The sequence below is a fragment of the Diadema setosum genome, chromosome 4 (genome assembly GCF_964275005.1).
Source record: "Diadema setosum chromosome 4, eeDiaSeto1, whole genome shotgun sequence".
Lineage (NCBI taxonomy): Eukaryota > Metazoa > Echinodermata > Echinoidea > Diadematoida > Diadematidae > Diadema > Diadema setosum.
The window spans coordinates 15,473,093-15,495,043 of NC_092688.1; the positions used below are offsets into that span (position 1 = coordinate 15,473,093).

Genomic DNA, 21,951 nt, shown 5'->3' on the forward strand with positions numbered 1-21,951 from the left:
ATTTTTAAATGTGATTTTTCTCTACCTTTTTCCCCTCTCGATCACAAATAGATGATGATTTGTGTTGCTTGCATTTTTATCATTACAGTGACATGAAAATTTTGCCATAGGGAATGTAAATGCATGTCTTCTCGTCACAATAGAGTCATTGATACTGAATAAGTTATGAAACCTTTATATTTGTAATGTAGCCTAAAATACATAGCATAAAGAACTTTCTATGAATTACACAAATTCTTAAAAACACAGTGAGACAGCTATCCCTGAGGCAACTTTCATACAGTATGGCATTTCCTCTTTGAGAGGTTCATTTTGACCTGAAATGCCATTATTACCTCCCCCAAGGAAGGAGGAGGTTAAGTGATCATTGGTGTAGGTTTGTCTGTTTGCAAAATAACTCAAAAAGTTGTGTACGGACTAAAATGAAACTTGCATAAAAAGTCGATATTGACACAAGGAACACCTCATTCAATTTTGGTAGTGATCCAGGAATTTTTATGGATTTTTGAAGGATTTTTCATCTTTTGACATATAAGGTCAATGAACTTGGGGTTGAAGCTGTGCGTACTGGAGGCGCCGTGCAATGACGTAAACAAAATGCTTCTATTTTGGGAAATTGCATGCGTGTAAAGGTGGAAATGAGTTGCTGGCTTGCATGCGTGTAAGGATTGAAATGAGTTGCTGGCTTGGCGTAGGTCTGTGCTCTCCAAGTGCTTTTCTAGTTTTGGTAGATTTATCATCAGCATATTTTTTATGGCACATGGGATGCCCTTATAAATGTTGTTTGTGTTTCTGAGCCAGACTGCTGACATTTTGTACAATGCTTTGTGCATAAAGCATTATTCAGCCATGTCTTAATTAAGGAAGTATTGCTGGAAACTTGTACAATGTATAGGTATAGGTATTGTTACCCCAAAATTCTACTCGAAAGGGAAAATTCAGATCATGATGACACTGTTTGGTGTTGTGTTCTCTCATCTCAACTAAATTCATTTCTTGTTTAGAAACCCACTTTCACAAATGCTAATTCATGCTATTGACTGTGGAATCACTCAGTTCGTGTTCGCAAGTCCACATATGGCACCTTGTTATCTGTTCTGAGCTGTGCTTATAGATACGATTAAAAATCTCTTCCGTAGAGCATCCATTCCCATAAATGTTTCATTCTGCAGAGGAAGTACAGTGTATGGATTGTAGTGTGAAATATGTTTATATGTTGTCCTCTTGTTAGGTTGTCACTCATTTACTATAATTGTTTGTGGTGTACAATATACAATAATGTTGTTTTCAACTTAGAGTGATGGCATATACACTACACCACTAGTTGTATGAAATTTGAAATTCCAGGGTTAATGTCTTAGCCTCAGCGTCAGCCTTGTAGGGAGTTACAAAGTTTAATGTGCTGTTTTATCATGTTCCCACTCAGAAATATATCAACCCTCATTACCTAATAGTGAAGAAAAATGATGTATTATTTTGATATCTTGTAGAAGCTTTCATCTTAAAAAAAAATAATAATAATAATAATTTATGGTATTTTTTTTTTACTGCACATACAGTAGTTGCTTGCTCTGGTTGTAATTATGCCCTGAATTATCACATAGCTGTCACTTTAACCTTCTTTGTGCAGTCAATACTGGGTGTAAATTTTGTTGTAGGAATTGCAGTGTCCACTGTAATGGCCATTTGACTTGTGAGCCAAGAAAAAGCTTGCTTACAGCAGTATGTGTGACTGTGAACAATTCTAAAATGGTTGAAGATAACGAGAAGCTATTGTTTGTGTGTACATTGTGAATGCAGTCAGAAATAGTACTGAAGCTTTATAGCGTGTGGTCAAAACATTGTACCATAACATTTACCATGTGTGAAAGAAGTGAAATGTGTACAAACCAATATTGTTTAAAAACATATGTGTATTTATTCTGTACATTGAAGCAACAATTACAAAAAAAAAAATCATATGGCACAAATTATTATTAATATAATAAAGCCTCTTAGGTATTTTACAACTCAAATCAGTCCTGTCTCTGATCCACTGTGTCATGTTATCCTGTCATCATCCATCTTCATCATACTCTTCATCAGGAGCACACTGCAGAGAACAAGTAAAAAAGAAACAACAATTCTAGTATTGCAGAAGGGGATAATTTCGCAAGACTAATTTTTCCCGCTCAAACGGGTAAGAAGAGTTCCGCATGTTTTTAATTCCACAGAATCAAGACCTCAACTGCTGGAACATAATGGCAAGCGAAAATATTGGCGTGCTTTTATTTTCGTGCTAGTTTCTGGTTGCGCAAAATGCGCGAAAATTTCAACACCACGAAAATGTCCACATTTACAGTAGAGAGTGTTGTATTGTACAGTGGAAACTTGATGTAAAGAGATCTAATATACAGGAGTAACAAAATAACAAACTAATTTCTCCAGTCCCAATGAATTTATTTCCTTTGTTTTGTATTGTTCATTGACTACTGATATAACAAAATTTCTGATACAAAGAATAAATTGTCTTGGTCCGTTATATTGAGTTTCCACCATAATCACATTAGGATTTCGATGAACAACACAAAGGGACATGATAATGTATGTTATGAGACTGGAGCTACTCTTGACTACAGTGGACTCCCATTATAACGAAGTGCTCGGGACCGACAGTTTTCTTTCGTTTTATTGAAATTTCATTTCATTTTGCCTCTGACGAAGATTCTGCTAGGATCGAAAGCTCAGGCCCCTTTTGACTCCATTTTACTTCATTGGCTCGCCTTCATTGGATAAGCAGTTTTCAGCAGCTTTTTTTGCTACATTTATTGAAATTTCATTACAAATGAACAAATAAACAATAAAAAACAAAAAGCTGATAATGTTGGAGCCTAAATTTTACTTTGTTGTAAGTGGAATTTTGTTATAACCGTGTTCGTTATAACAGGAGTGCATTGTACTCGACACACTCACTCCTCTTGAGGTAACAGTAACAGAGACATCCACCTAGGTCAGTCTACCTGATTGTCCGAATTGACAGAAACATTGTGACAGGAGAAGAGATAATGCAAAGCTGATCTTTCAAGCTAAGTTTTGGGAGAAATTTATACTGGTCATCTCTGAATATGCAATAAAGTGAACATTTCTATACAGTACACTCCCATTACTGTATAATGAACACGGTTGTAACGAAATTCCGGTTACAACGAAGTAGAATATCAGGCAGCAACATCTACTCTATGTATTTTTATTGTTTATTTGATTGATTACAACGACATTTCGATAAAGCGAAAGAAAACTGCCCGTTCAGAGGACTTTGTTATTATAGGAGTCCACCGTACAAGTTACTGTAAATCACATTCCCACAGTTAAATGTTCCACGGCTCTCATGTGCTGTGTTTCATAATACAAGAAATTTTGCACAAATTCAGCCAACTGACAACATGTACATCATACCTTGTTTCCACTGACATTTAAACACACGTGCAAACAATCTATGGAGTGAATTCTTGTTTGTGTGAGATTGATAACACTGGAAGAGGTACTGTATACGCCATATACATGTACATCGTTAGAGAGTCTAACTTTTTGTGAATCAGGACTTCCAAACAATTTCACAAGTGGTTAAATTTGCAATCATGGAGTGCAGTAATGAATGAAGAAATTACACATGCACATAACATTCATGTCAGGTTCAGAGTTGATATTTTTTGTGTGCTATTAAATTCCCAAACAGCACCTGACTTCGGGAAATTCATTAAAAATAAAACCCCCACGAAATACTCCATATATGGCGTATACAGTAAGTTCTGAATGTCCCAACTCACGTAGTATTCGACAAAGGAGATCTGTCCGTCCTCATTCCTGATCATGTACTGCAGTGAGAGGAAGCCTCTGTTGTCTGTCCGGATGGAGACTTTGCTTGATTGCATCAGGGCCTTGATAGAGGGCTTCAGCAGGGCTAGCTTGTACCTACAGGACCCAGGATAAAAGAGCCGTGGCACAAGTAAAAGCTTGATCATATAACCCCCTAAGCAGAAACATCCAAAGAATACAGGCAACTCCAGCTATTAAAGTCCTCAGGACAGGCAGTTTTCTTTCTTTATGTAGAAATGTCATTTTCACTGAATAAAGTATATAGAGATATATTACATAATATAAATAATAATTTTGAAACCTAAAATTTTACTTTGTCGTAACTGAAATTTTGTTATAGCCATGTTAGTATAACGGGAGTGCACTGTATTTCTCTCTCTACTTTTCAGTTTATACAAGTGCAATGCAAATATGAATCTTCCAGCACTTTCAAGCAATATGTATGCACCATAAGATCTTATGTACAATAAATCAATTTGAACATGAATGATACACTGACCTTACACAAATGCCACGCTAGTATAATTTTGTGTTGATTTTTTCTATAGACAAAGCAAAGTTCAAAACTTACGTAAGTAGCCATTCATGCATCATACTGTATTTAATTTCCAGAAATATCTCAGGGGTAACATTTTAAGTACCTGGGCAGAATCGCCATTTCAATTTTTTATAACTTATAGCTGGAAACAATGCACTAACTTTGATCACGACGACGACAACAACAACAACAACAACAAGCTTAACCACATTTTTCTGGTGCCACTTCCAGGGTAAAAAAAGTGGGGGGCCCCCAAGTGGTTATTGCTATGTATTATGCAAAAAAGTGGGGGGGGGGGGAGGCGAGTCCCTCATCCTCACCAGCCAAATAGGTTGCGCTGGTCCTGATATGGTTCAGAAGTAAAAATGAGGTCTGCAGCATGCTGTTGAATTGCAGTGTATGGTGAACTCAGATATAATTCCCTCTTCTTCCATTTCTTGTAAGTGATCTCAAAGAAAAACAGAATGTCACTGCAAACAAGATTTATATGAATATTACTTCCTTGTAGATAGGAAGAGCCGACTCCATGATTATAATTATCTCGGGTAAAGCCGGATTTTGTTCATAAATCAGAAATCTAAAAAAAAAAACTCAAGAGCTCAAGGGAACTTCTCAACTTTAGACTAAAGAGTTCTCTTGGGAATTTTCACTGGACATTTGCATACACCTTTTTCAGGAGTCCACAAGTCCACACTTAACCCGTTGAGGACGAGTCCCGAGTATACTCGGGCAGGGGTCTATGGGAAATGCATGTTGTAGCAAAATCAGTCTGTCCTCAATGGGTTAAGGTGGGCTTTCCTTGTTTTTTTGTTTGTTTTTTCCACCTTGCACGTGTACATAATTCCAACAACTAGCACACAACCATGTTGATAATGTGTGGATAATCACCACCCAAGGTAGTGCACATGATGTGCAGCCTGTACATCCAGGTCTGCAGGCTCCAGGTCTGCAGAATACACAGAACATTCAAGACGACTAGCTCACCTGTTGGTTTGTGTCTGGGTACACTGGAATGATTCAACCATGTCCGAGTCCTTGGGAAAGTCTGACTACACATACGAGATAACAAGAGTGGCACAAAAGGCAGATAATTGCAAAAACACATTTACGGTCACATTAAATATTTACTCTGCACACTTATTCCTGTTATGCGGAATAGGGCTTGGAGGGTAACTGACAGAATATTGAATTAGCTGATACAGTGCACTCCTGTTATAACGAACACGGTTATAACAAATTTCTGGTTATAACGAAAAAAATTCGGGCTGTTACGTTATCCACTTTATGTATTTTTATTGTTTATTTATTCGGTTATAAGGAAATTTCGATATAACGAAAGAAAACTTAAGGTCCCGAGGACTTTGCTATAATGGGAGTCCACTGTACTGGTATATTAATATTCCATCTCAAACATTGACACCTTTTACAAAGAAATGAAGATTAAAAGTAGAGAGAAGTACACACACACCCAATGGCATGACAATGCTAAAGGTCCATTCTTGTTTTTTTGTTTTGTTTTTGTTTTTTTATATATTCACGTTCCATATTCCACATTTCATACAAGTTTTATATGCCATTTGATTTCAGCAGAAAAAAAAAAAGGTTTAATACAAAAATACCACATGTTGAGAATATAATAAAGTTTAGGAAATGTACACGGTATTGTATGGTGTTCATGATTAATCTTGCGGTATCAAGGAACTAATAAAAGTAAAGTAACAAACTGATCAAACAAATGAAGTCACCCGAGTGAGGCATCATTGTGAGTATGCACAGATATTTCAAGTGACCATGGCAAAATGAATAAACATAGGATTTTAGAAAATCGGCTTTAAGATTTTGCTTAAAGGAACTTAGAGAACTTGATTGCAACCAAAGAAAATCTAACTCATTCCAGAAAGAAGGGCCAGTAGAAGTAATTGTCTTAAGGGCTAAAACTGTACGAACAGAGGAAAAATGATACGATTCACTGTGTCTTACAGGATCTAAGTGAGAATAAAAAAAGACTTGTATCATCTGCAAACAGAAGAAAAGACTTGAATACACAGTCATGACTGTCTCGGTGAGTTGTTAGAAGATCACTGTAAATGGCAGCTTTCACAGACAAAAAGAAGGAAAAAATACTGATGAAAGTGAAAGATAAATGTGCTGCTATACCTGGTTTATATATAACGAAAATAGCACATGATGTAATATTCAAAATATGGAACATGACATTAGAATGGCTCTCTGTCTCTTTGTGTATGTATCTAAATAGACAAATGATAAAACACACACCACACATATCTATCAGCCTTACCCTATTTAACCATATGTTTACAGTACGTCTTTAGAACTCCCCTACAGCAAATGCATGCCACCCTAATTAATCTCTTACGTGAGCACTGCCTGCATGGCCAAACGTTGAAAGACGGAAGAAGGGCTTGTCAGGAGACAGGAGGATTTCTATCACTTCACTGGATATGTCCAACTCTTGGAAGGCATCCTTCAGACAGTCGCTCTGAGGATTGTAAAGCAAAAAGTAAGGCAAAAGAAACAACCACAGTTCAGTAGTTACTAGATTTTGGACCACACATGTAAGTGCTTAATTAGCATGTATCTCCATTCTTGTTGTTGTTGTTGTTGTTGTGTGCATTTTTTGGAGGGGGGGGGGGTAGGTATTATTGCAAATTATTTTGAATGATTAAGGAGATGGGACCTTAGTAGGTTTTTCAGATACTGCCATCAAACTTTCACAAAATACCAGTCACTAGCACTAAACTTGAAATCACACAATGCCATCGAGTGTATGCTTTGTTTATACTTTTTGCTTGGGTTGTATTGTCACTGCTCTACCTCACTGTATATCATAAGGCTGACAGACATGTTGTTGTATACCATGCATAAATCAAACTAGCCTCAGGCTCTGCTCAGTGTATGGACTCTACGCCAAAAAATTTGGACAATGAGGTCATCATTTCTTGTGCATAGCACTGCCTTGTACTCTGTATACCCCAGACACCTGGTAGGCCTATGTGCTATGTAACTGGGAGAATAAGAAATCAAAAGGCGATACTGAACACATTACAATTTGACATACTAGGTGTCAATATAAACATCATTTTAGTGTGCATTTTCATAAATATGTGGCAATCGCATGATAATATTTAGAGAGTATGAAGACCAACATGTTCATATTTTTCAATCAATTATCATGATTATGTATTGAGCTGCTGAGAGACTGAACGTGAAAAGGAAGTTTCTGAGATCTTGATAACATCATCATAAAATGATTTCTATGTTATTGCAACTAATACTTATTTTGCTTGGTCCTTCTTCTAACATTAATTGTTCTGGCACCCACCTTCATGATGATTTTATTGATAACATTGGCACTGCAAAAGTTAAAATCCAACATCTCATCGGGTTCGAGAGTCCTGATGCTACAGTCTGTCACCACTCCACTCTCCTCTAGCCTAGAAAGGAAAGAAACAGGCACAAGGAGACTTTCACAATGGCTCAATTACAGCATACACGTTTGATGTATGTCGTACATTGTATATATGCTATGCAAAAATATATTTCAGGGGGAAGTCAATACATGTTAATACTTGGCATCACAGAACAGGGCATGGCTAATGCCTATATGAGTATGCATTGATACTGAATACTGTACAAGCTGAAATTTTCGCGTACAGAAATTTTCGCAAATTGCTACTTGGTGGACATTTTGGCGTGTTGTTAATTTCGCGGTTGCGAGGATCTAACTGAATTTAGATATTTGCGCGTTGTTATTTTCGTGTGTTGTTATTTTCGGGGTTCAAAGGTAATTCGCGAAATTCGCGAAAATAAAACCACCGCAAAAAAATTTTAGCTCGTACAGTATAACTTGTGTTGTAAAACATATTTCAGGAGGAACAAAGCATCTCTTCCACACAAATAAAAGTCATGATCATCACTAAATTATTCATTTCTTGGCAATCTCCTAATCTGCATGGGCAGCAAAAACCCAACTTGTAGACTGTCATCTGTAGGCCTAACCATCTGAGTATATATATATCAGTGGTTTCTTCACCTGAGAAATGGAGTGGGTTCTTTTCTGTGCACAGGGAATGACTCTCCTACACATAGGATTGATAGCTGTAAAGTCTCCTCTGAAAGACTTGGCAATGGGGATAAAGAACCTTCCAAAGGGGCACTACTGCTGGGTTGGCATGCAAGTCTCCTCCAAAAGAATTGGCAATGAGGACAAAGTGCCTTCCAAAGGGGCACTACTGCTGGGTTGGCATTAAAATCTCCTCCGAAAGACTTGGCAATGAGAATAAAGTGGGTTTCAAAAGGGCACTACTGCTGGGTTGGCATTCAAGTCTCCTCCGAAAGACCTGACAATGAGGATAACGTGTGTTCCAAAAGAGCACTACTGCAGGGTTGGCATTAAAGTCTCCTCCAAAAGACTTGGCAATGAGGATAAAGTGCGTTTCAAAAGGACACTACTGCTGGGTTGGCATTCAAGTCTCCTCCAAAAGACTTGGCAATGAGGATAAAGTGCCTTTCAAAAGGGCACTACTGCTGGGTTGGCATTAAAGTCTCCTCCAAAAGACTTGGCAATGAGAATAAAGTGCGTTTCATAAGGACACTACTGCTGGGTTGGCATTAAAGTCTCCTCCGAAAGACTTGGCAATTAGGATAAAGTTCCTTACAAAATTGCACTACTGCTAGGTTGAGATTCGTATCTCACATGTGCATGGAAGCCGCATGGTCTCATTCACAGGGTCTTCAATGTTCACCCACGAAAGCACTCCCCACAAATGCTATGCTATGCTATAAAAAGCATGGGATACATGTATGAGATGTACAACATTTTCATTGTAGCTTACATGAGAAGTAGTGGTGAACCATATCCTGCATAGGACATCTTGAGAGCTGGAGTCGCCCCACCCATTGGATTACTTCCAAATATATTCAAGCAATCCTGGAAATGAAAAGACAGAGAGATATGTTTTTACCCAAAATTATGACATATTAACCACAAGTCAAAATAGACTGTCAAAATATTCACTAAATTTTTAATAGCGAAATGTCACAGATGCTGAGCAGCTTATAAGTACAGTACAATACTGTGAGATGAATATTTAGCACTAAACAATGATTTCTATTTCAATCCATGGTATAATGTGAGTTGACAAATCTGAAGATCAAAACAATACTGTGTTTTCATTCTGGTGCAAACAGAATACTAACTTGAGCACTCAAAAAAACAAACAAACAAACAAACAAAAAACCTCATGCCATTCACCCCTGTCACAAAATCAAGGGGAATTTGAGAGGGCTACAAACATGTACGTGTAAGAATACAGAATATCTGTAAAATGAATTACTTTAAAAGTTTGATCTAAAGTTGAATTGAGGATCATCTTAAGAACCACCTACCAGCAGAACAGACAGATTGATCTTGAAGGTTGCTGTGGGGTCCCGCATGTAGTACTCTTGAAAGATGTTGGCTTGGATGAAGGCATTGGCCTGTACACACTTGGCATCCTCCACTGTTACCTTAAGTCCATTCTCACTCGCACAGAATGTGGCTAGCTGGGGGTGGGGAACACAGAGATGTTATGCGTAATATACAGGGTTTAGAGCGGCATACTGTAATATACAGGGTTTAGAGCGGCATACTGTAATTCAGAATGTAGGTGTGCCAATTGCATTTGTTTATCATTTTATAGTCAATATGTTGAAAAGTAGCTGCCCCTTCATTTCATAGTAAGTGTGTTGGAAAGTAGCTGTCCCTTTCATACAAAAATACTGTGGAGATATGTCAGTCAAAAATACAAGTTTATTGAAGGTGCTTGTTTAAGTAGTCTTCAGGCAAAACTAACAGATTTTGTCTAATGACTTGCTTTAATCTCTGAGCAGAAATATCAGTGAATACCAACCATACTACATTTCAAGAAATTGTCACTGTTCTTACTTTGATATTTTTAATGCAAAGACTGTTGGAATTATTAAAAGGGCTGCTTAAATCCTAAAAAGTGAGTGAATATCTACATCTTACCAAAGCCCATATTCTTCTCGCCTTACTTTCCTTTCACTCCTGGTGTAAGTGTGTATTTGTGTGTGTGTGTGTGTGTGTATGTGTGTGTGCGTGTGTGTGTGTGTGTGCGTGTGTGTGCGTGTGTGTGTGCGTGTGTGTGTGTGTGTGTGTGGGTGTACATGAGTACTTTATACTCATTTCTTCATTTTGTAACAATGGAGAAAGTGGAAAAATATGGAATGGACTGAATAAAAATAGGAATAAAATAGGAATAGAATAGGAACAGGAATAAATTGTAGAATGAAATACTTTCCCTAGTGGTACATCAGAAAATCATTATTTGTCAATTCCTGCATGAAAGCTCTAACGTCGATTACAATTAAGTCGCCACTACCTAAATTCGCCAGACATTCACATCGCATTAACGCGCGCCGCAATCGGAGATCAGCTGGGGCGATGGATTTTCATCACTCTCAAAGAACATTCCTATTTCACCTTTTTCCTCCATAAAAACACAAGTAATTGTAATCCAAATGTATTTCACCATTGTATAGGTGACAGAACTACTTTTAATGCAAGAACATTTTTGATTTTGAATGAATTTCAAGTGGCAGATTAACAAAGTTTTTCAAACACCATGATGCACATTGTATCCTACATTGTAGTGTGTGTATAACACATCTGCTAATAATACGTGGCACACTATGGGCGGCCACCTAATACAGTGCCTATCGTTAGTTCGCCAACCCATGAGTGCATAGGAATTACACGCAAGTGGTGACTAAGGGGTAATTGACGTTAGTTAGATTTCAGTTGATTATCTGATTCCTATGAATCCACTGTATCTTGTAAACAATATGAACAAAAATGACGACAATGGACATGTTTAGTGGTACAATTCCATGTACATTTTATGTATTTAAATACAAAGTAATAATCTATCAATTGAGCAAACTTGGGTAATAACAAAGCGAAGAATATTTATCACAGTTAGTCAAGGTTATTTGATAAATATGGAATAAAAAGAATACTGACTGATTTAAATCTAACTCGACGTACAATAAATGTAGATAAAATTGTCTACACACACTGACTAGTATTTTGTAAATCTATTAAATTGAAATACTGAAGTAGTGGAGAATGTCTGGGCTGGGGCCTCTGGTCGGTGAAGGGGAACTTAGTTCAACATTGATGATAGTTCACTATCATGTTTACCTCCAGATAGTATATGATTCATCATTTAATTTGATGAAATCCTTGCAATCTGGGTCCTGGTTTACTTTCTTGAATCTGAATGTTTGATGGAAGCGAGCTTGCTGTAGTGTAGCTGCAATCTAAACAAGATATGAAACTCGTCGCTGAAGACGAGTTAGGTGATACGCTGGCGGACATCAGACATCGGTCACGGGTGATCGACAACGAAAATTATGTAAAATAGCGACTTGAAGTTATATTGAGATACATTCGTGAAGTCCAGTTCTTTATAATACAGTCCTACATAATTCAGATCAAATTGTTTCTGTCATGCAACGAAGTCAAAATTTCATGTGTGTGTCGGCGTGTGCAAGTACAACGTAAGTCGATTTGACAGGTTATGTAACTGAATATTTACCAACAGTTCTTCACAATGAAAAAAAAAAAAATCAAACATGGTGATAAAGTCTTTTAGGAGTCACCTAACATTAAACATTTAACATTTAACATTTGTATTTTCAAATATGAACTTTGACCATTATTTGCATAACCAAGAGGGCTACAATGTATGTCTAATCCCATCGTCATTATATAATATGATCAGTTTGACAAACTCAATAAGCCTGCAAAATTTTGCAGCAGCCGAAGCAATGTAGTCTCCAACACAAAACAAAGGGATATTATGTGTGTGTGTGTGTGTGTGTGTGTGTAGGGTGTGTTTACATGAGAACGTGATTTCTACATGGACGAAAGTGGAATTACTCCATTGAAAAAAAAGAGTAAGATAGAAGAAGTATTTTGTTTCGTTGTCTTGTGGGGTTCGAAACCCGCATGTGTTCAACCTTACGTCTCTGGCGCCAGAGACGGTGCCTTTAACCTCTCAGCTATACGTCTCGATGAGAAAAGCAGGTGGAAGCTTACACGTACAACTGTAAGCTTACATGTGAAAGATAAATCAGGAATCATTTCGTCCATATTTGATTCTCATTTTCAGTTTTAAGCTGCAAACTTATCAACCTGATGAGGAGATTTGAAAAAATAAAATGCATGATTACTGCAGCTTATTGTCTCAGCTACAACATACTTAAGTTTCAGAAGAAATGGAGCAATATCAGCTGAGGTAAAGGTGCTAGAACGTTACCAAGTCAATGCATTGTTGTGAAAAAAAAATCACTTCCCATAGACATAACATTTAAACTTGGCCAATTTTGAGTCTTTGCATTTAATCACAATTTCCAGTATGACGTTATCAAATTGCAAAACAATGACATGGACTTGAAAGACAAATGTTCGAAGTACAACATATCCAAATTTGGGATAATATTGAGCTAAAAAGTACCGAGATACCAGCAAATAAATGTCAGAAACAGTACTTCAAAAAATTTAATTCCACTTTTTTGATTTCAGATGATAATATGATGATGTCATCAAGTTTTCCTCGAAATATTGATTTGTAAGGTACTCGAAATGTTATTTACAATTCTAAATGCTTTTGTAATATGCAATCAAAACATAAGGTTGCTGGACATTTTCAAGAGCAAGGGCGAAATAAACAAAGACATGAAAACACAATAGGTGATACGCCGTTAGCGTATCACCTACTAACAAGGGCAGGAGTTCACTGACATTGTGATAGCAATGTTTATTATTAATAGTTGCACTTTAACAACAAGATTCACTACATTACAACTTGCACGTTGTTTAAACACAAAGCACTTTTAGTTTTGGTAATAGACCCAGCCCAGGACTTCATTGAAATGAAGGAAATGAAACAGCCCTCTGGCCTGCTCACTGGGGCTCTAAATAACAAAATTTACTAACAATAACATGGAACATCTTGTAAATTCATTGCAGTTCACTGTACCCTCCTACAGTAAACTTTAGTTATTAGTACAATTTAATTCACTAGGCCCTACTAGGATGGGGGGTTGGGTCTACTACATTTGTAGGATGGGGGGGTTGGGTGTCCGGACACTTAAAGGGGCATAGTCCCAGTAGTGTAGAGGGCGCTGTTGATGATACTGCCGATCACCGTTAGCATTGATACGAAGATTACCGAAGTTGAGCTGTCATCAATAGTAAAGTGCGCAGCTGTTGCTAAGTAACGTTGCCTTCATTGTCTTCTCTGCGCATCGCGCAGTCTGTATGCCAGGGTGCGTGCATTTATGTGCTTGATATTATGACATCACAAAAGAAGTTTGCTAAAGCTGTCATTCCCCTCAGCCGAATCATGAGCCGAACTGTAATCCAACCACTGACTACCAATAATGACTACAGTGAATCGGACTTCTTCGGACTCGGGGAAGTGGGCCAAAGCGTAAGCGCTAAAGAGGAGTCAATAACGTAGGTCTCTATAGGAAACTTGCGCTGTGCGCCCGCGTACGCATTTGACTAAAACGCCGGGACCATGCACCTTAAGACTCTCGCGTACTGACTTGCTTATTTTACTTTGAATACGCATTTACACACAGCTCCTCACGGACAAACAACTGTTTACGTAGGCGTGTCAATGTCAAACCAGACGCACTTTACAGTACGCGTCCGGTCCCACAACCTGTCCGGACACCCAATGACTGGGTATACTACTAAGTACTAGACTCAGCTCCGACTACTACTAGACCACACAGCCTATAGACCGATTCGGGTTCGTTGAGGGCAGCAGACAATTTGTGGCACTGGGCGCAGCCATAAGCTCATTTTGCGGTGTCCCAGCCGACCCCCCCTCCTCTCCCCCACCCCACCGTGCCACGGGCAACATGTTTATCGCACACTTGTAACAAAGGTTCGCGCACTAAGCAAGCATTCGCGCACTCAGTACGAGACGCCCGGCCCATTTGCTAAAACAACCATGCATCAGTTTTTCATTCCGTGCGCGTGAGAAGGGTGGGGAGAGAGGAGGGGGGGGGGGGGGGGTCGGCTGAGACACCGCAGTAATGGCGCTGCCCATGCCAAAAATACACATACAATTTGTAGCGCGTCACAGAATCGGTCTATACAGCATGTATGGTTGGACCTACTACTTATCGACCGCCTAATGTTTATTTGCTTGATAAGAATATTTAACACTAAAATTCACGTAAAAAACTTGACCTACGTGATTGAGAAAATCCAGCTCTATCAAATGCCGTTGTTCCCTTTTTGATTCGAAGTTTCAGTGCAAAAATATCGCCGACGAACTTGCGTGGCCTCGTTTCAGCTCCCCGCGGTAAATCGCATTACTAGTATTATGATCGACCGCTGTTTTTGCATTGACAATGCACGCAAACCGAGTTGTATTGAACACCGTGTTGTACGAAGCTTTTTAGAAGCCTTTTAGAAACTTCCATAGACATTACATTGTGCTGCCATTACGATTCGGTGAAAATATTCATTCGAAATTTTGTCCTTGATTAAAACCATTAATGAACAGTGAATTATCGCGTTTTCCCACACCATCCTCATCTACATTCAAAGCCAATCCATTTTTATGTGCTTTGTGCGCAGAGAAGTGCGTACGGGTACTAAGTGTTCAGTGCGCGAATTATACGCGGTCGGTTTCAATAAGGGTGGTCGATATTTAGTAGGGCTACCATACATAGAGTCTAGTCTAGTTCCTAGAATGAATCTAGACTAATCAAGTAGACAGACACCTATCCTCAGTTTACGTTATGCGTCAGGAGCAGGCAAGGCCAGGGTATGCCCTTTATGGGTAGCCGTCGGTCTAATCCCGGGGCTCTCCCACAGAACTCTGTGGGCTCTCCTTTGTACACAGTCATAAAAAGATACTTCGCGTTCGGGCTGTGTTTCGCAGTTACCTTCGGTCCCACATATTACTTTACGTGTCTCTTTGGCTATGATTACTTCGTATTTGATATTTGAAACATGTGTATATCTTATACTTACGTCACGATCCTTGAAATGAATGGCCTTCAGAACAATCGAAACATTTCTCGCATTATCTACCCGCAGAGAAAACACATTTTGATCATCATCGTCACTTTGCTGAGTCGATAATGACATTGTCACTTTCTTGCTTGGTAACGTTAGACGTCTAGAAGTCTATAGCCTAGTGGTATGTTGATGTACACTGTGGATAATGCGACATCGACATGCGATGAACTCGGATATTCAAGCTTGGCGCAATATTTCTAGATGTCGCCCTCTATAGCTCAGAAGCATACAGTTCATATAATGTACAGTTGTTTTGTTGTCTGTTTGTTTTTTAGCGCTGCCACTACTTACGAACCTGCTGCACCTGTTTTCTGGTGTTCACTGAAGCAACGAAATTTGGTCCTATTAATGAGCATAATTTAGTATTCACAGTCTCAAGGTGGGGTTGCAAGTTTTGTTAATTTTGACCTTGCATCAATAACAGCTGACTTACACACTGTTATGAAATCAACATTCTCCACCTCAGCAAATTCTGATTTTGTGATACAAATTTGAAAAGATCTGTGAGGATCGAGCTCAAGATATTTAAATTCCATGACACTTTCATGTGTATAGGATAGCTGTACCTGCCCACTATGTGTAGGCCCTATGTGCCAAACACAAAGAACCAAAGACAGTTTAGTGTTTACAGAAGAGTAAATCACAGATAAATGGAAGTGAAAAGTTTGTTTTCATTGATGATAAACTACAGTCTTACAGATGACAATTTGCAACAAGCACAAAACGGGGTGAAAAGGGACGGCGAGGTGAATAGGGACAAAACTGAGAAAAGTTTTTTGAATGTGCATGTTTCAAATTTGCTTGAACTTTTTTTCTTATCTTTATCACAGGATGGAAGGACCATCCAACAGTGTCCAGAAAGTGGTCCTCCTGATGTGAAAAATTTTTTAAAGGGTACTGGAAGTCCAAATAAAAAGTTTTCAAAAAATCACAAAAAAAAAATCAGGGCGGTCAAAACTTTTCTGCTCCTGTGGCCATTGATTAATGAAATTCGCTAAAAAAGGTTCATGAATCTAGCCTATTAGTTCCTACAACACACCTTTAAATTTGAAATAATTATTTCAACAGGAATTTGTGACAGCACATTTTTTCTTCTCTTGAGCAAAAAATCAGACTGGGGTGAATAGGGACACCATGGTGTCGTTTGATTGGCCCTTTAAATTTTCTGTATGATTAACTATTATAATGTCATAAATTAGTCTGAAATGTTTGTTATGTCCGGCTATTTCCAAAAGTGTGAATTTTTATTCTAAATCTCTTGACAAGAGAGCAATAAGATCTTTGGATATGTGGCTTCACTTTTGTATACATATATGAGAGTGAACATTGCTGTCTTAACCCTAACTTGGGGAGGAAGGGTCTGGGAACCCCTGCCCCACCCACCCTCTTGGGAATTTTTTTTTCACTGCCTAAGACAGGTTAGGACTTTTCCACTTGTATTTCATGACCCTTTTCTCTGTCTTCTGCATGTTTTAATGCCAATAACACATCTGTTTGGGTCAGACCCATACTATAGGTGCCAGCTTATAATTGCTGTAAGAACTACCAAAATATCCCCGACATCATAAGAGTCAAGTTACACTGAATTTAGAGTGTATGAATAAGATTGTACTTCATGATTTGCCACTTGAAGAAGAAGTGGGTTAATATTTGAGTGCAATTCAATGGATTAGTAAAGTTTTGACTTACTTTTCACTCTTAACCTTTGACCTGATGGGTCACATTTTTCTTTATATCAGCTCATTTTGTTGGGCTGTTGAAATTTTTGTTAAAGATTGATTTAACAATGGAATAGATTGCTCTTAAATGTTTGTACAGAGTGTATATAATTTTTAAACTCTGTAGTTGTTCCCTTAATCCAATTCATTGGATGGATTGAAAAAAAAATGCCTCCAAACAGCTTTTTTTGGATCAAAATTAGTGTTGTCCCTGTTGACCCCAAATTTGGGGTCAATAGGGACAGCATCATTTTATCAAAAAACAGACTTTTCCCCCAAATATTTATTTTCTTTCACAATACCAAATTAAAGGTAGTTTAGGTGGACATAAAATCCCCACATAAGATTGAGTCTCTGGGCTGCATGAAAAAAAAATACAATCATGAGAACTTTAAATTTGTCCCTATTCACCCCGTTTTACGGCACTACATTATGATACACCCTGGAAAATTAAGTAAAGACCAAAATTGTGACAACTGCTTGCAGCTTCGTCTTCATAAACACAAATTATTTTAAACCAATCACTAAATTTGTTTGATATTCATGTGTGTGTGCGGGATACTGCAATCATGAAGTATGTCTTCACAACAGTATTCCGACAGTGATTCCATAATATGCCACTCTACTTAAAAGGCCTGCAGTGTTTCCCACGACACCTATAATCTCTCCGCTCCGATTGCCTTATCCAAATATCAGAAAAGTTACTAATAAAAGTTTTGATATTTTGTATTCCTTTTTGAGCTGTCCGATACCCGATTCTTCCCATTCTTCTTAATGAAAATGATTTGATGCTCAATGGTTGTCTAAATAGAGTGTATACAGGGCTGCCAACTCTCACGCATTGAGCATGAGACTCACGCATTTAGGTCCTTTCTCACTCTAAAACTTTATTTCATTTGCATGCATTTCTATTAATCTCACTCATTTTGACTCCTAAATTATAGCATTGGCCTATGCAGATCGGGGGGGGGGGGGGGGGGGGGGGGAGGGGCGCACAGGGTGTGAATGCCCCTCTCTGGATTTTTTTTGTTAAAACATAAGAAATATTAAAAACTACTAATGTCGCTATGGCGACTGGTGTATGCCTCTGCCATAATGCATGGTTCTCCTAATAGGTCTATAGTACAATGTCTTGACAATGTGTGATGAAAGTTTCACACAATTGGCAAAATATTAAAATGACAGGTTTGCCACAAATGTGCTGAATGTTCACTTTCCTAGAACTAGGTTTAATTGGATGAATGATTAAAACGTCAGAGTGCAGGTATTTGGGGGAACTGATGATTTTTACTTGACTTAAATTTTGACCCTTTTATAAGTTTATGCATTGAGTAATTTTCAAGGTATTGAGAAAAAGTATAATTTCAGTATCAAATGGTAAAATAGTATTATCTAAACCTGGCCTTTGACCTTTGACCTCACAGTTCCAAAAAGAATCACTGTTAGGTAGAACATGCATAAATATGTAAGTTTCATGATAATACCTTGAGTTACTTTTGAGATATGGAGGAAGAAGTGCAATTTAGCACTTTCACTTGACCTTTGACCTTTGACCTTTTGGCAAGAAACTTCCCACAGAATATATATTGGGTTATACATGCATACATCAAGTTAAAAAAAAAATCCTTCAGGCATTGCATAAATATAAGGACAGCAGTGATATTTTGAGGAGTTGACCTTGACCTTTGACCCCTTGACCTTTGACCCATGACCCCCAACTTCCCTAGATAATCACTGCCCATCGGTACATGCATATATACTAAGTTCCATGAAGATACCTTGAACCATTTGCGAGATATGGAGAAAAACATGAAATATCAACCTTTTTTTCACAAAATAGCCTGTGACCTTTGACCTTTGACCCCGTGACCCTAAAATCCAAACAAAGTATTATCCCCCCAGGATATACCTTCATACCAAGTTTGATGCAAAACCACCACACGGTTCTTGAGATATCGACAAAAACAAAACGGGACGGACGGACGGACGAACGACCCGAAAACATAATGCCTCCGGCCACTTCGTTGGCGGAGGCATAAAAAATGGAGGGGGCATGTGCTCCCCCCCCCCCCCCCCCAATTTTGAAAAGGCACCCCCTTTATGGAATTCATGGATCCACACCCCTGGGCAACAGCAAGCTACGACATACACACAAACACACACACACACACGCACACACGCACAACAACGCACACACACACACGTTTCATCATACTTTTGTATTACTTAGTTCCCTCGCTTTTGTGGGCTAATACCAAAGAGATTATACCTATAGAGTAAGTAGTCGCCATACACGTGCGTACAAATAGTGCGTCCAAAATTGAAGAGGGAGCGCACACTCAGCTCCTGGCACTGGATCTAAGTCTACGTTCAAGTCATATCTTCTCATATCATATCTGGAGTGATATGTTGTTCTTCATTACACATTTTCATTTTCAGAATCACAATGTGGGTAATTGTTTAAATACAGTTGAACCTCTCGTATCCGGACAAGTCGGGACCGGGGCTCATCCGGATAAGGGATTTGGCCGGATACGGGAGACTCAATGCTTTATACATGTACATATACATACACATGTACTGATGTAGCCCATTGTAGTACCACATGTAGTAATGTGTATACTGCAACCTTTTCATTGTTACATTTGGGGATGTTTCGGGGATGTTGAAATGTCTGAAGGTAAGCAATTTGGAAGGAAATTTGATGCAATGTATGATAATCATATTGGAAGTAATATGTAATTCATGTGTGTTTGGGTAGGAGTTCTCAAGGAGTTGGGAATCCCCCTTTCTTCCCGTAATTATTAAAAAAAATCACGGCGAGATTGCGTCCGGATAATAGAGAGATCCGGATAAAGGGAGGCCGGATAATAGAGGTTCAACTGTAGTACTTTCTACGATGATATCATATCATTTGAACCATTTGGGAGAGTCCAGACCTTTTTCTTGTTCGCAAAATAAACAGTGGGAACTTGGGTGTAGACTAGACAGTAGCTGAGCATTATGACGTTTGTTTCGCGTACATTCCCAATCACGCCATAAAATCAAACAACATCAGCACCATTATGACGCTTTAACATGACAATTGTGACGTCACAATAAAACAACGCAAGGTCACTGCGCCGAATATTCAAGTCGAGCGCATTAAACAGTGCGCTGCCATCTACTGATTAATAACTGTACAGGATCCGTGCAATGGCAGCTCCCACAGCGCGAAATGGCAGCTCCCTCGCGCGGCTGCCTCCCCACTGGACTACGCCCTCTTGTACGTGTTATAATCTCTTTGGCTAATACCTTTAATAACTGGATATTCAGCCATGCAGTCACTTAATTGCAGATAAAAACAACAAAAAACAAAAAGCAAAAACAAAACAGATGACCAAACACTGAACATGCAGACTGAAAAAGAACTCCCCCACACACACACACAAACACAATGTATTCATAATCCCGCACACACCTGAATGCAAATTCATATCTCTATGCAGATGATGTGGTATATAATTATCTTTCTCAACATGGATATAATCCAACACAAAGCCTCTTAAGAAAGTGAAACATTTTATTAGGAATGTTTTGCACTGTTGATTGTACAATTTACAAGAAGCAACCACGCAGTTTCCTTCTCGTAATACAAAGCACATGGTACACTATATCTATAATTCGAGTAATGTGTGCATGTGTGGGTTTGTTTGACTAGTGGCCAAATACTTTGTGCGTCTTAATGACAATCTTGTCACCGATCTCGGAAAACAAAGTAGAAATCTATGTGTATCATGTCGTCACTCATTCTCCAGTACCGTACACATATCAGAAGATATTATTTTTAAAGACTCTTTCTTCCCTTCCAGGTGCTCAGTTAAAAACAACAACAATAACCCACAAATATTGCAGTGTGGTTATCTTTTCCATTTGCAGTAATTGTTCACAAACTGCTGTGGTCATAGGGAGCTATGCCACTATACACTATGTGTATTGAAACTTGAAAAGTGGGCATATTTTCACTTGAGTAGCAAATTTTTCTGAATTTCTGTTGAAACAGGTTTGATAAAGCATCTGTGAAACTACAGTGCACTCTCCTAATAATGAGCATGGTTATAACAAAATTTCTGTTTCAACAAAGTAAAAATTCACGTCCCCAAATGACTATCTTATATATTTCTCCATTCAGACAAAATTTTGAATTAAAAAAGAAAGAAAACTACCGGTCCTCAGGACTTCGTTAGGACAGGATTCACCTGTACCATGAAAAGTGAAGTCACTGTGAATGTAACCTAGCAGTCTCCACTCATTAATCAGTGATAATCCATTCATGTACACTGCCTTATCTGAAAGAGCTCGTGATTCTTTAAAGAATAAAAGAAAAAAGGGTGCTGAAACTCCACAATATCTCAGAAAACAAAGCATGTATGCGTGTGTGTGCGCGCGTGTGTGTGTGTGTGTGTTTTTTTTTTTCCTGCTTTTTTTCCCCCTGATCATGTTAACCCGTTCCACACGGGAACCTGGTTTCCTGTGTTTTCAGTCCATGGGAATTTCAGAATTCAGTATGGAACAAGTTCATACACTCTTCATACTACATTGCAAGTACATGTAGGTAATAGGATATTAATGTGTCTATGTGTGTGTATGTGTACTTCCATTAGCTAGACACACTGCATAACCACTGTGAGACAGTGTTTCAGTAGATGAGGAAGTACTCTGTCTCA

General features: G+C 38.4%; 1 protein-coding gene across 1 annotated transcript; it reads right to left on the minus strand.

The window, feature by feature from the left end:
* Positions 1–1,895: 1,895 nt before the first annotated feature.
* LOC140227573 (cell cycle checkpoint protein RAD1-like) lies at positions 1,896–15,630 on the minus strand. The gene is made up of 8 exons (XM_072307988.1): positions 15,480–15,630; positions 9,803–9,958; positions 9,250–9,344; positions 7,737–7,848; positions 6,771–6,893; positions 5,378–5,442; positions 3,807–3,951; positions 1,896–2,092 (listed from the first exon to the last, which is right to left on the minus strand). Exons 1-8 carry the CDS (start codon positions 15,594–15,596, stop codon positions 2,057–2,059), a joined length of 849 nt encoding a protein of 282 aa, XP_072164089.1. The 5' UTR covers positions 15,597–15,630; the 3' UTR covers positions 1,896–2,056.
* Positions 15,631–21,951: the final 6,321 nt, after the last annotated feature.

What these genes read in the sequence shown, in the direction of transcription:
- LOC140227573 (XM_072307988.1), bottom strand. Translation starts at nt 15,596, where the DNA reads ATGTCATTATCGACTCAGCAAAGTGACGATGATGATCAAAATGTGTTT. An exon ending in GGTTCACCACTACTTCTCAT is followed by an intron (nt 7,849 to 9,249) that starts GTAAGCTACAAT and finishes TTTCCTTTCTAG; the next exon opens with GCTAGAGGAGAGTGGAGTGG. An exon ending in ACCCAGACACAAACCAACAG is followed by an intron (nt 3,952 to 5,377) that starts GTGAGCTAGTCG and finishes TGGGTCCTGTAG; the next exon opens with GTACAAGCTAGCCCTGCTGA.